At 43.6% G+C, this 13,841-nt stretch overlaps 4 protein-coding genes across 4 annotated transcripts; 2 read left to right on the top strand and 2 right to left on the bottom strand.

Annotated features, from left to right (window-relative positions):
- Positions 1-540: 540 nt before the first annotated feature.
- On the bottom strand, positions 541-2,362 carry I203_107273 (uncharacterized protein; the record flags this gene model as incomplete). Its single annotated transcript, XM_019145356.1, has 4 exons — positions 541-642; positions 718-837; positions 905-1,444; positions 1,511-2,362. The coding sequence occupies 4 exons, from the start codon at positions 2,360-2,362 to the stop codon at positions 541-543; spliced, it is 1,614 nt and encodes a 537-aa protein (XP_019005175.1).
- A 1,797-nt stretch (positions 2,363-4,159) lies between these two features.
- On the bottom strand, positions 4,160-6,986 carry I203_107274 (uncharacterized protein; the record flags this gene model as incomplete). The annotated part of the gene is made up of 12 exons (XM_019145357.2): positions 4,160-4,354; positions 4,469-4,568; positions 4,643-4,679; positions 4,753-4,904; positions 4,962-5,015; positions 5,090-5,190; positions 5,271-5,326; positions 5,391-5,585; positions 5,685-5,812; positions 5,886-5,996; positions 6,058-6,170; positions 6,297-6,986. The coding sequence occupies 12 exons, from the start codon at positions 6,984-6,986 to the stop codon at positions 4,160-4,162; spliced, it is 1,932 nt and encodes a 643-aa protein (XP_019005176.2).
- Positions 6,987-8,759: 1,773 nt separating this feature from the next.
- I203_107275 (uncharacterized protein) lies at positions 8,760-11,328 on the top strand (the record flags this gene model as incomplete). Its single annotated transcript, XM_019145358.1, has 10 exons — positions 8,760-8,873; positions 8,937-8,977; positions 9,117-9,321; positions 9,404-9,464; positions 9,528-9,692; positions 9,749-9,901; positions 9,964-10,144; positions 10,209-10,800; positions 10,868-11,065; positions 11,140-11,328. 10 exons carry the CDS (start codon positions 8,760-8,762, stop codon positions 11,326-11,328), a joined length of 1,899 nt encoding a protein of 632 aa, XP_019005177.1.
- A 783-nt stretch (positions 11,329-12,111) lies between these two features.
- On the top strand, positions 12,112-13,111 carry I203_107276 (uncharacterized protein; the record flags this gene model as incomplete). Its single annotated transcript, XM_019145359.1, has 2 exons — positions 12,112-12,699; positions 12,788-13,111. The coding sequence occupies 2 exons, from the start codon at positions 12,112-12,114 to the stop codon at positions 13,109-13,111; spliced, it is 912 nt and encodes a 303-aa protein (XP_019005178.1).
- Between the last annotated feature and the right edge of the window lie 730 nt (positions 13,112-13,841).

Here is a 13,841-nt window from a genome sequence, read left to right on the forward strand (position 1 = left end):
TTTATCATCCCATCTGATATCATGTAACGAGTAAACGTATCGTAAAACGAGTATATCTCTAATCTAACATGACTACTTACTAAACATATCTACTCTACTGACGGAATGACTAAAAAAGCAAATGAAATTATGTACAAATTACCTGTAAAAAAATAAGACGAACCATTTAAACTTCTGTTCTTCATAAGCCTTGGTGATGTGGTATCATTATTGATATCGTTATTGATCGAGAATGGATATATGCCTGAAAGGTAAGAGAAGTTTGGATGGATCGTGGATTCGAGATTTGGCAACAGGAAGGTTCGTTGAATACGATCGATGCGGTATTATGCAATCAATGAATAAATGCAATTATTGAAGGGAAACAACAATTCTTTGAAGGGCGACGCATCAAGAGGTTTCGTTATGTGGGCGAGAAGGGACTTGAAGTATATATTTGGGAAACAGTAAAGAGTACGTGATTCGACATCGTTTTAATCCGTTTTGCTGATCAACAACAAAAGAGAGGTCTTGACGATTATCGATATCGATGTCGCACAACTATATCTCGGAAGATAATTCTTTCCCTTCGTTGGCTGATGAGTAGGCGATAGCCCATTCTCGGAAGTATACAGATGCTTTCATGTGTTTCTTGGATGCGTACTAGAGAAGAGGGCACAACGATTTAAAATCAGTCGAGGAACAACCATCGGATGACTAGGTAAAGCAATAACTCACCTTCTTGTAGAACGACGAAGTATCGTTGAAATCTGGATCCAGCACATATCTGTACATGGCTTGCGCACATTCAACGATCTCTTCCTGGGAGTAGTTGGAGTAATGTACGAGATTTGGTGTCTAGATCAAAAGTATGCTATCAGCATATATCTCTTGGAGTGACTCGTGCATGTAAATGAATACTCACCCATTCACCCCTATCTAAGCATTTCCTAGCCAACCACATAGCAGCAGCAGCCAATTGACTAGGTTTGTACGCTATCAACTCATGTTCCACACAACTTATCTCCACTAGGAATTTCGCAACAGTTCGAGTTTGTATATCGTATCCATCTGCTTTGGAGATCCTTCGAAGGAAATGTAAGGGATTGGGGTATGACAAGTCGAAAGACAAGGTAGACAACATGTATCGTTCAGCTTTGAGGATTTCATCGGTATCGTATCCCCCGTCAGTCATATGTAAGAAATGTTCGATCGATGGACAGATGACTTCTTCGTACTTCGCGGCGATGAACAAAGCTGTCAAGCCGACCAATTGGAATTTGACCAAAGAGATGACTCGTTTGGAGAGGAATCGATCAACGAGGTTGGTAGCGATGAAGAGGGTTTCAGGTAACAATCTGAATTTGGCGTGTACTTCAATTATCCAGTCCATCAGAATAGCTCGCATCTTCCATTGTAACTCGGCTTGCTTGTCCATGTAATCGGAATCAGGCATCGTTTGATCCTAAGGAAAACCATACCAGTGTCAACACTGAACCTACCATGATGATAGCTAGTGTACATCACTCACCTCGATGGATAACATGTAGTTGAAGGCATCTACGACATATTCGCTGACCATACTTGGGTTATCTTCATCTTCAGCATCCAAATCGGTCCAACCTTCATCTTTAGCTTTCCTTTTTGGGCTTCTCAATCCGACTGCGCCTTTGCTTCCACTCGAAAGAAGTATCTCCTTTCCATCTTGGTCGTAAAGACCATCATCAACTGGTCTAGCATCCTCTTCCTCTTGTTCAGCAAAAGGAGGAGGGGTCGAAGTCTTTCTTCGTTTACGTGAGGGTTCTTCGTCCACGTTGGGTTTCCTTTCTTTCAGAGGTTTGGTTTCGGGGGCGGTGGCAGTGGTGGAAGTGGAAGCGGAGGTGGCTGAGCGTGATCGAGATGGGATTCGGGACGAAGGTACAGTAGCTTTCCTCTTACCAGTCACTGTGGCTTTCTCTTCCTTGACGGCAGCGACAGAAGCAGAAGTGGATGAGGTAGTTCGGGTGGTACGTCTAGTAGGAATGGTTTGGGAAGAAGTTTGAGTAGTCGCCAATGGTTTTCGTTCTTCCTTCGATGATAAACCTTTCTTGCCTTCACCATTGGTAACTTCACCCAAAGCCGCTCTTCTCTTAGCTGCCAGATCGATTTTACCATTCTCCCCGTTCTTAGCAGCACTCCCTTTCAGAGTGGTAGTGGAAGAAGCTGAAACACCTCGCTTGAGTACGGGTATCGAGGTGGTCGCAGTGGAAGCTTTGGCAGCGAGTGTAGCGTTGTTGCTGGAAGTGGGTCGAGAACGAGCGGCTATGGTACCAGCAGCGGGAGGTGCATTCTCATCAGCTCGACGAGCAGCTCGTCGGGTCTGCAAATCGCGTTGAGGGGGCATTGTCGAGGGAAAGGAGATAGCGATAATGAGATCAGGGTAGTGACAAGTGGTCGATATGAAAGGAATAGGATGAGTGAGGAGGAAGGAAGGTGAATAACAGGTTGAATGATTGACGATTGATGTTCGGGTAAAATCCAAGGTTGAATGATATCACCAAAGGAATAGCAGAGTAGAAAAAGTTGGATGTCAGTGACCGCATACATAAGAGATATGAGGATAGAGATAAGATGTATTCAGACTGTATCTCGCCATCACTTTTTGAGTAGTGAAAAGTAATGTCTCGTGATGTCAAACATCGCGTCTCGGAGTGTGACCCAAATCGCCATGTTCCCAAAACCATATTACTAGACACTATACGATGAGATGGTCAATTCACTCACAGGTATCCCACTGGCCATCTTATTCTACCCGTCACTGTATGTCCTTCACCTTGATAGAAACACCTTGGGAAGGGTTGAAGAGATTGACTCGTCGAGTTGATGGATGGGATAGGAGGAAAAGCTATGGTAGGGGAGGCTGGTCGTTGAATGACGCGTGATACCAATACTCTTTCTTCTAATGTCCTAACCAGTAGATATGATATGTCTTTTCTTACACACAAACCAGACCTGAAGATCGAGAGACCAGATACCGACGTCGAGGAGGAGAGGGGAGTGAGAATACCTACACTTTTCGTTTATCTGTTCGTTGATGCTGTAAGAGAGACGTTGATCGAGGAAGGAGAGGAAAGAGAGAAAATCAATGTTTCATTCACATTACTACAGTTGATCCACTCATCCTCATCTTCATCCTATTCAAATTGATTACAAAATACACCTAAGTCTGTTTCTAATGGTTTATTACCAAGCTGGGTAATCGTGTCAGGGCGTTAGCCAGATCACGTGACTTGGATCAAGAGATTCAACTTGATTTCCTTCGAATCGCCGAAACACCGTTAGTGCACTGGGTGAAAACAATCGCGCTCGATCCTTTTCTCTCCTTGTTGTTAGGGTAAAACTTACAAAACATTACATGTGTTCAACCTTTCTCTTACGTTGTTTCCTCTCTTCCGATGTGATGTGACGTATAGTTTCCCTTCCCTTGCTACAGCCCATACCACAGACACGACTTACAATCACGATCATAGTATATGACAGTTTCGTCATGTTCACTTTTGTATACGCGTTCACGTACATTCCTGCAGGATAACGAAGAACAGGCCTCTTTTTCTCTTTCCTTTTAGTCAAAAGCGAAAGTCTAGATAAAAGACGGGTAGAGAAAAAGTTCGTACTTGATGTGATGTGGCTATGGATTTGGCTGAGCATGATATCATTCTCCAACCCACGATGGATAGTTTTATGTATGAATCATCCTGATCGTACAGATCGTTCCTTTTGATGTTCAAAGAAGCCATTGACATACGCGAGAGAAGCTTGATCTTGGATAGCTTCGATCCGAACATTACTTTTGTCGAATCGAACGCGTCTCTATCACTCTTATTCCAATGCCTGATCGTAATGCAGTTGGGGCATATCAGCAATTCCCAATTACTGAGCTAGCTATTGTGCGTGATAACTTTCTTAACGTGCTGAATCTTCAGGTGGGCCACCAAGCAGATAAGATTCCGATACAGAATGGATTCACCAATGCATCAACAGAGTGATCCGATGATATAAGATGACAAGTGATATCATTTACTATAGATGAACATTTTCTGACAATAACAATCCTAATCATCTTCCACTAAAAGCCAACAAGTTTTATAATGCAATGATGACCACCCAGTTTACACATAGACTATCAACAAGATGATCTGACTTAACCCAAACCATCCAAAATCTCTTTCTCCCTCGTTATTCTCTCTTGTTCTTCCTTCATCAATATCTTGGAATATTTCGATTTCGATCGTATTTTAGGACCGAAATAAAATGCTATAAATGGTACAGTTGACAATAACAATGCGACGCATCCCCAGGTAAAGGTCGTCCATCTCGGTGTGAGGGAATCGTACATCTACATCAAGTCAAATCAGAATCAGAACCGTCAGCATCAGGCGATTTTGGACAATCCATGATTCTGACGAGGAATAGAGGCAGGGGTATGATTGAGAGGCGTAGACATACTTACCTGTAAAGTGAAAAAGGTAAATACACCTCCAAAACTATTTCTCAAGAAACTTTGCGCTGCTATTGCTGAAGATGCGTATAACCCATAACATTCGGATATACTAATGAACATGAATTATCAACCAAGATGAATCAATCGTCCGCAAAGTCACAGAGAATCTGAAGGAAAACTTACTATACAAAAGCACTGATGTAGATGGTAAAAACAGCAGCTGTTTCATAAACATACGTCAGAATGGTATTAAACGTTGCAGGGTAAGAAGATAGATGAGACATCAAGCTCACCTATAATGACGACAATACCCAAACAAGGTACGATATAACTTATCGAAGCGGTGGAAGTGAAACTGAAGATGAAACATCCAACGGCGAATGTCAAACCAGCTACCATTGGAGCATATAATCTAGCTTCTATACCTTTTTCTTCTACTTTTCGTCTAAAGATGACTACACCATCAGCATGATCCCCTGAAAAATTAGCGTAGGGTACTTACCTATACATCGCATCTTGAACAAAGTTGAAACCGAATCCGAACAGTGCTCCGATCCTATAATGGCGATCGATTAAATCTCAACTTGTTTCCTTGTTTCCTCGTATACCTTGCAGAGAAAAATCACTCACGTAATTGAGATATAGGCCAGACCGACTTGATTGGTGGTGAAGCCGTAAACACTTTTGAAGTTGTATGATAATCCAGTGACCATAGTATACAGAACACCCCACTATCCATTTCACCCAATATAAGTCAGGTTCGATATTGGTATGTTGTAAGTTGCTAGTGGAAAGACGATAATGGACTTACCCCGATACCCATCCAAATAGAGAAGAACAACAAGATCGGTTCGACAAGCAGGAATGCTAAGGATCAGGGCTTTTGCATCAGTTCTGAATTGATTTTAAGCCCTTGTGATAGATAACTTACTGATAGCCCTGAGAGAACTGGTCTTCATAGCTTGTGTGAAATTGACTTTCTCAACTTCGCTCCTAGCTGTATATCTCCCTCCGTCACTCAATCCTCTTTCTTTACGGAGTTTCTTGGCTCTACGACGTAAGATTATACTTTCTCGCGTTTCCCTCATTACCAAAAAAATAGGAACGATGAGAGCGGCAATCATCACTAGGAATGGATCAAAAACATATCAAACAGCATAGGTCAGTGCATCGAAAGAAAATCTATCAACAATGTTTCGTAAATAGATGAATGATGGATACTTACTGGCTTGTATCCACCAAATCCATCTCCATTGTAATTTCGGATTCGACTCCACCCAGCAGAATACGAACGGTCCCAGACCACTACCTGCAATGGAAGAAAAAGCGAAAATGGCTGAAGGTAAACCTCGACTACATAGAGTGAGTGATAATTGATAAGGTCATGTTAACATCAGATCCAATTAGATAATTTGGCTGAACTTACTCTGCTGGAATATATATATCCGCAATCGTACCTCCGACTAGAGTGGCTGCTACACTACCTGAACAACCTTGAAATACACGAGCCAACAGCATGGTGGGAAGGTTTTTAGCTCTACGCCCAGCCAATGTCATCAGTCGTACGTTGTAATACGAAGCAGATGAGAGGAGCTTACAGTGCGATCATTATATGGAACAAGAGATACAGAATCACAGCAACGACATATGTCCATCTTCTACCGAACTCCTCTGACAATGGTGCAAGTATCAATGGCATCGCCGCGAAACCCTACATACAATGATATTAGCTTGGCAGATCCCCTTCCACCATCTCATCTTTATTTGCGGCATTCGGGGAGCTTTGATTGATTGATGCGATCTGCATTCCAGAGTGCAATTGGAAGCGCTAACTCACGAAATTATAGATACCCAATCCAATCGCAGCTTGTTCCTTCGTACAACCCAAATCCACCGTCAGACTTTCCATTCCTATACTAAACGCTCCTACATTCATAGATGTCATCAGAGTGAAGAGCGTAGCGACGATCGTTATACCGTATTTCCTGCTTTGAGAGAAGTAGAATGGATTCTGCGGTGAGAGAGGTGGGAAATCGACCCATAATATTCTAAACTCCTCTCTCTCTCTATTTTCGTTGATTGAAGACACAAGCTCCGGTTCAAACTTGATTTTAGTCTCTTTCAAGAATTCGGCATTGATTACTGGACCATAGCTGCATCCAGAAGCTAGCCTCGTAGGAGAAGTAGACAAAGATGATGATCTATTGGTCAAATTCCTCTTCTCCTCTTCTTCTCTTATGATCTCCTCGGTCCTACCTCGTTTTGACTTTTCTCCTTCGTGTCGCTCGATATCTATTTCGGTGGTAGAAGCTTGATGTTGAGCTGATAAGTTTGATTTTATATGGGCGATAGGTATGATAGGGTCCGCTGCGTCGTACCGCTGTTCCTCCCTTGTAGGAGGTGAACTCATCCTTGATATTGTCGTAGAGAGCGATAAAGGGTGTGGATCTGAATTTGGCTTAGGGCTTGAGATGGGAAGAGAGTGAGGATTTGTGCTTGATGATGAAGATCCTCGTGACATTGGCATTTCCTGATCCTTATTACTTTTACTTTTTGACAATTCTTCGTTTTATTTTTGATCCTGACAAATGTGAAAGTTATGCTATACACAGGGAAAGAAGCCAAAGAAGACAAGAAGACAAATGCAGAGGCCGAACACTAGCGATGCACAGTGGGTACGATGTTCTTGATGATATTGTTGGAACTTTTCTGTCTTGATGGTGTAAAAGGGATCATGTCATCGACCAGAAGAAGATGATTCGATCTATGATAGAACACTTTTCTTCTCACTAAGGCTTCTTGATTACTTGATTAATGACGATAAGAGTACGTATCGCAGTGTGTCCCATCAAACACACTCAACCAGACTCAAGTCAATGATGATGGTATTCGTGACTATGAATGTATATTGTACAAGTTAATGTGTGCAGTACAAGTACAAGTGGATCTCACCATCGTTGGGAATTATGGGGTATTTTGACATGTTGTGATAGTACCGGATCTAGGGGCCGTGATCCCTGCCCGGAGTCCAAGTTACTGTATGAATGAGTTGAGTCGAGATAGACCGTTTGTTTTTAGCGCCTTGGGATTTGTGGTTGATGATCGGATATATGCGAAACAATTCTAATCCTAATCGCACGCACCACCAAAGACGCAAAGGCAGCCCTTTCATCGGTGGACGGACAGAAATCAACTAACTAGACGCCCTGATCTGATCTCCTGCGCCTGGTCACACCTCGCTTGGACTTGGCAACATATTGGCTCAATAGTCCGCATGTACCATGATGAGGCCTCCAGCATCAGACATCGATTCAGAATCAGAATGACAAACTCTCATGACCTACCAAAGGCAAGTCAAGGCTGATGAGGCTAGATCCACCCATGGGATGAATAGTTTGGTTCACATCACGCCCCGCCCAGTCCATTGTGGTAAGGGTTGATTCGTGACTGGAGTTCATGAGGCCTTTCCGCATACCACGGCAAATCCGCAGCAGGGGACTAACGGAAGAAAAGAAGAAAGCTGGCTTGTATAAGATTAACGTCATGATGTTTGGTCTTCCTGTCAGTCTCTGTGAGAGTGGGGAGGCAAATGATCATCAGCGATACTTCGTTGTATACGAAGGCGCTTTGTTAGAGGCGTTGTAATGTCTGTATGCGCTCCGCCATTCACACCGCAGCTGGCTGTGGGCGATCTGAGATCTCTGCGAGATGAAATGTCCCCTCAGACCCGATTTGCGGTGGGATCAGATAGAATGTATGCAAGTGTGGTAGGGCGTCCTCTGAAGACAGATAAGAAATGGTATCTTTGTGTTTCCAAAAGCCAAATAATGCAATGACAACCATATGCTTGTACTCCTCTAACGCCAGTAGGATCCTCACCCGTCGAACTCTGCACTCAGTATGCATAAGAAGCTGTCCTTGCCTCTCTACCCTTGTCTTGGTAAATAGTAAGGAGTATGTATACGAGTAGTCGGACTCGGCCGAACTGCTTTTTTCCACACTCATATCACGCACTGACATCTCCCATGATGACATTCCGATCTTCAAGTTTCATTCTTTCTCATTCGTTTTTTTTTATCAGATAAAACAATTGTGATAGTGAGCATACACATCAACATTTCATATAGCTCGACAAAACCATCTATCCGTCACTCAATCAACTCCTGACTGTACACGGTCCTGTTTACAGACGTCAGGAGCGGCGAAAACAAAGTCTCACCTACCGTCCATCCTCCCTCCTACAACACCCTAAGCGCTATTCGACCGATCGCGATATTATTGTCCTCCTGGCCCCGTCGTTATGGTCAAGACAAGCACCTTCCTGGCTGCTCTGCCATTAGTCATTGCAAATGCCCATGCGGCTATAGTAGAACAGTGGTGGAACATAAGTTATGCTACTGCTAATCCTGATGGAGTAAGTTCGAGTCCCCATGCAACTCTCCTATGATTGTCCAGATTGACTGATGGTATCGTGCAGCTGTATGAGAGGAGAGTGATAGGTGTGAATGGAACATGGCCGTGAGTGATCATACTATTGGCTCGAAATCGAGCTATCATGATCCAATCTCTACATCTATCGCCAACCTTCTTCCCCAGAAATATCATCGTTACTATCATGTAATGCAGCAACATTGCTAACTTCCTCCCCGCAACTCAGCCCACCGGCCATTACAGCTACCCAAGGTGATATCATACGTATCCACGCCTACAACGGACTGGGTGATCCAGATATTGGAACAGCCTTACATAGTCATGGCATGATGTTCAACAATTCAAATTGGTATGACGGTGCGGTTGGGATTACGCAATGTTCAATACCGATGGGACATACCTTGGATTATGAGATTGATACGAGTATACAGGTGTGTGCTCTTCCTCAAACCTGTCTGGATTTCCCTTGGAGAAGATCCAAGATTGAAGCTGATTTTGGACCCTTGCATATAGACCGGGACGTATTGGTTCCATGGACATTATCTAGGTCAATATGTAGATGGACTTCGATCTCGTAAGCTTGAGTTACTCGTCCTCTTTCTCTAGTAATCTGACTCACGCCACATGGTGCATATAGCACTGATCATCGAACCCAAGAATGGGACTGGTAGATCGGATGACCTAGAATGGGATGATGAGTTCACCCTGGTCGTGTCGGATTGGTACCACCGGCAACACCTTGACTTGCTCACTAATGAGTTCTTGACATGGCATAACCCCACTGGTGCTGAACCCGTACCAGGTAAGTAGTTGTCTAGCTCGTACGTATCAGAGATCACTAGCTAATTCAATTGATAGATTCCGCTCTGATTTACCTCGTCAAAGATGGCCAATATTATCCTTCGCCCGAAGCTGTCTCATCAGGGAAAGCTACCAATGACAATCTTAGCATACCTTTCGAAGCCGGAAAGAAGTATAAGATGAGGATAATAAACATGTCAGCTTTATCTAGTGAGTTCGTCGTTTCCGTCAAACTGATCGCACTGCATTTCTGACTTTGTTCCATCGCGCAGTGTTCCTTATTGCAATCGACCAACATGATCTGCAGATAATAGAAGTGGACGGTGTGGAAGTGGAACCATATCCTATTGACGTCCTCACGATCTCGGTCGCACAACGATATTCGGTCATTGTCCAGGCAAAGGATACTGCAGACGTCAATTATGCTATGGCCGTCATGCAAAGCGAGGAAATGTGAGTTGGTCTGGCTCGCTATGATCGTGCTCCCAGTGTCAGTCTCTGACAATTGCTTCTGCAGGTATGATTACATTCCCGATGAACTCGTCCTCAACAACACCATCCAGATCACCTACAACTCCGATGCCCCTCCAGCGCCCGAAGCAGTATACGATGAAACAGTAGATCTGGATGATACTGTTCTGGTACCACTATTGAAGCGTGAAATGGCACCTGCCGATATCGAATTTGTGCTTCATGCCAATTTCGACACCTATGATGATGGTACCAACCGAGGAAACTTTAATAATGTCACCTTCCAAGAACCCAAAACGCCCTCCATCCTTACGGCCCTGACCATGGGCAACGATTCGTTCAACAACGCTGTTTATGGTCAGATGACCAACGCGTTCGCATACCCACACATGGCGAATATTCAATTAACAGTGTATAATTGGGATGCTGGACCTCACCCTTTCCATTTTCACGGCCACGAATTTCAAATTGTCCAGAAATCACAGGATGTCACTTCGGATGACCTGGAGGATAATCCACCGTTGATTGAGGGTCAGGAGAATCCGATAAGGAGGGACACAGTCACAATTCCAAGTAATGGGAAGGTGGTGTTGAGATGGAGAGCGGATAATCCTGGTGCTTGGTTCTTCCATTGTCATGTAAGTGATCCCCTTTTGAAACCAGAATGAATGAGACACTGAGCTGATGTATGAAAATTTTTCGTAGATCGACTGGCATCTCTCTTCCGGACTGGCAGTCGTGTTTGTTGAAGCTCCCGAAAAATTACAGGAGAACAGTAGTGTACCTCAACCACTTATAGATCAATGTAAATATTGGGGATTACCTACTTCTGGGAACGTGGTTGGTCTGAATTCAACCACTGAGATCACTGGTCAACCTTGGGGACCATTCCCTCTGGTGATCGTGAGTTTATTGAAAATCACAACCCTGTAAACAATGATCGATGGATGCTAATATTAGGTGAACAATGAAAATAGGGATGGACACCAAAAGCTATATTATCGATCATAGCATGTACCATCACTGCTCTGATAGGCGCATTCACGGTGATATGGTATGGAAAGGATGAGCTAGGTCAGAAAGATATTGAAGAAGAGATCAAAAAGAAATTACAAGCCAAGAAGGATAAGAAGGGTTTGGTGAGGAGGATAACGGGTAGATCATGAGTCGGAAGGAGTGTTGATCTTTCATTATGATTCATCGCATCTAACTGTATCATCTAACATAAACTTGGGAACTGAGCTGCTGTTCTACGGATGTCATGCATTGTCAATGGCTGCGGCGATACTGACTTTGGAGTGGATGATATCGGATTACGTCTACGATTGATTGACGGAGAGTGGCTCGTGCGTTGAGATCGATCAAATCACGTTGACATAAGAATATATCATGTTTCTATCCCTCTCTGCTCTTTTCCTCCATCAACCCACATTTCCTTCTGACATTCGCTGTATATACTCATAATCATCGAGTGATCTCACATACAACCATCATCTTTGTTATCATCATACGCTGTAAATATCGATTCTTCTGGTATTCCTGCAGATTTTGGCCGGAATCTCGATCACTGTATCCTCTATCCCCCTTGTTCCTTCCGATCCCCCTTCAAGTCACGCACTCATTAGTACAAATCTTCGCCATGCCTTGGATACCCTACCCCGATCACAACATGTCATACCAGATAGGTCGATTTACTATTATGTACCGTCTCTTGTGAGTGAAATCTCCAACATAATCATCTTGGTAGTAGATTCGTGAGCTGACGAGAATTCCAGCTTCCGTCCATCTCACAGCCCCAATCTGTCGGATCAGTTTCTATACCAAATATCCGACAGAATCGTTCACCAGGATTCCCCAACGAGATATACGAACAAATCCTCCACCACCTGAATTACCTACATCAACCAAGTCTCCTCAACTGCTTATTGACATGCAAAAACTTCTACCAAATGGGCTTCAGGATCTTGAATGGAAAGGTGATTATCAATCCGGCCTCTCAGGTCGACTTCAGATGTACGAGGAAAGGATCAGTGTTCAGGAGGAGCTTCCAACCCACTCCATATGAGGCTGAACGATATCAAAGGAAAATCGATTGTATACCTTCAGTCGAATTTCTGACTGTACATTCCCATCGAACAAGTCATTGTCAGACGAATAATCAGGAGTGGAACCTCGCCAAAGCACGTATACATACCTTGAAGATAGTTCTGAAACCTATCTCATCGCCTTATCATCGATATGAATCAAAATCACCCAGAAGCAGACAAAAGGCATGTCATACACTCAGAGGACTTAGACCTACGACAGTGATTTTAGATGATTTTACAATTGGATTAGTCAAGCTGGATTGTCAAGGTGTACCAATCAGTCTTTACGGTGAAACAGAAGAAATCATACTTCGTTGTGGACCCATTCCAATCGACGATAGGCTGATGTACGAGATTCAGACTTTTCCAACAGAAGGTTTACCTCGATTGAAGAAATTGGTTATCATCTTATCTCCTCGAGATGCTTCGCTGTTGGGACTGGCACAATCGGTTCGTCGTAATGATGAGAGCATGAAGATACTCGCCACGTTTTTCAAGAATCTCCCTCTTAGCGTATCGATGATCATAGTTAATCTAGGCACCAGGAGAAGCCCCTGGACCAGCATCAACATGGAGAATCAAACCTCGCAATACACCTTATGACGTAGAACTGGCGATGGGTCGACTAATTTTCAAGGATCATCCTCTTAAGCCTATCTTGGAGATATTCCACGAAGTCAGATCGTCGATGAGAAGAATGAGATTCATGACGATGGAGGAGTACCTTTGGAAGGAGAATTGGTATGGAGTGTATGATTCGAATGAAGTGGGCAGATGGATCCCTTATCTCACGATTCCTGTAGGAGACACAATCAATTCTTCTGTTCTTCACCTTCAGCCGACAAAGGTATGGCCTAGCTAAGGAATGTTAGTAGGTTGGTATAATCGGGGAGGATATGTGTACTTGCCAAATTGGTTGTTATAGTTTGTGCTTTGTATACCATAAATTATCGCCACGTTACTGTACTTGTCGTCGGTGTGTTGACTTTGTCAGAGGTAGTGTCTTGTGATATGAATATCGATATGGATATTTTTGTCGTTTGGTACTATCATTGTTCACATCATATCTCATGGGATCCCATCCTAAACAGCTGATAACGATGATAAATCGACGCATCATACCTGTACCATGCGATGGTCCGTGCGCTGATCGGAAAACAACATGAAAACAAGACAGCTCATCTGTCCTCGTCTTTCTTTCTTCCGCTTTCTCTTCATCCCCATTCCAATTCCCTCCGATATTGTGCATTACTCTGATATCTCCCCCTCTTTCCAATTCCGTCATCCGTCCGAGCGAACGATTCGTCCGTCCGTCCACACCAGCGACATACACTGGCAGAAAGAACGATTTCACCTCACCTACTGTATATGGTATAAAACTCTGCCATCATCGACGTTCTTGCACCTTCTACACAAGTGGACACTCTGCCCCAGTCCAAGTAGTCCTGACACAAAGCATAACTCCCTCTGATCTTGGAGCTTAACCCGTTCAGAATAGGTAAGTACGTCTTGATAAAACCAGAACTCACGTCAGCTCAGACATCTCTTGCCAAAGATGATCCACGCTGACAAATGTCCCTCACCTAGCCACT

Source organism: Kwoniella mangroviensis, chromosome 2 (genome assembly GCF_000507465.2).
Source record: "Kwoniella mangroviensis CBS 8507 chromosome 2, whole genome shotgun sequence".
Classification (NCBI taxonomy): Eukaryota; Fungi; Basidiomycota; class Tremellomycetes; order Tremellales; family Cryptococcaceae; genus Kwoniella; species Kwoniella mangrovensis.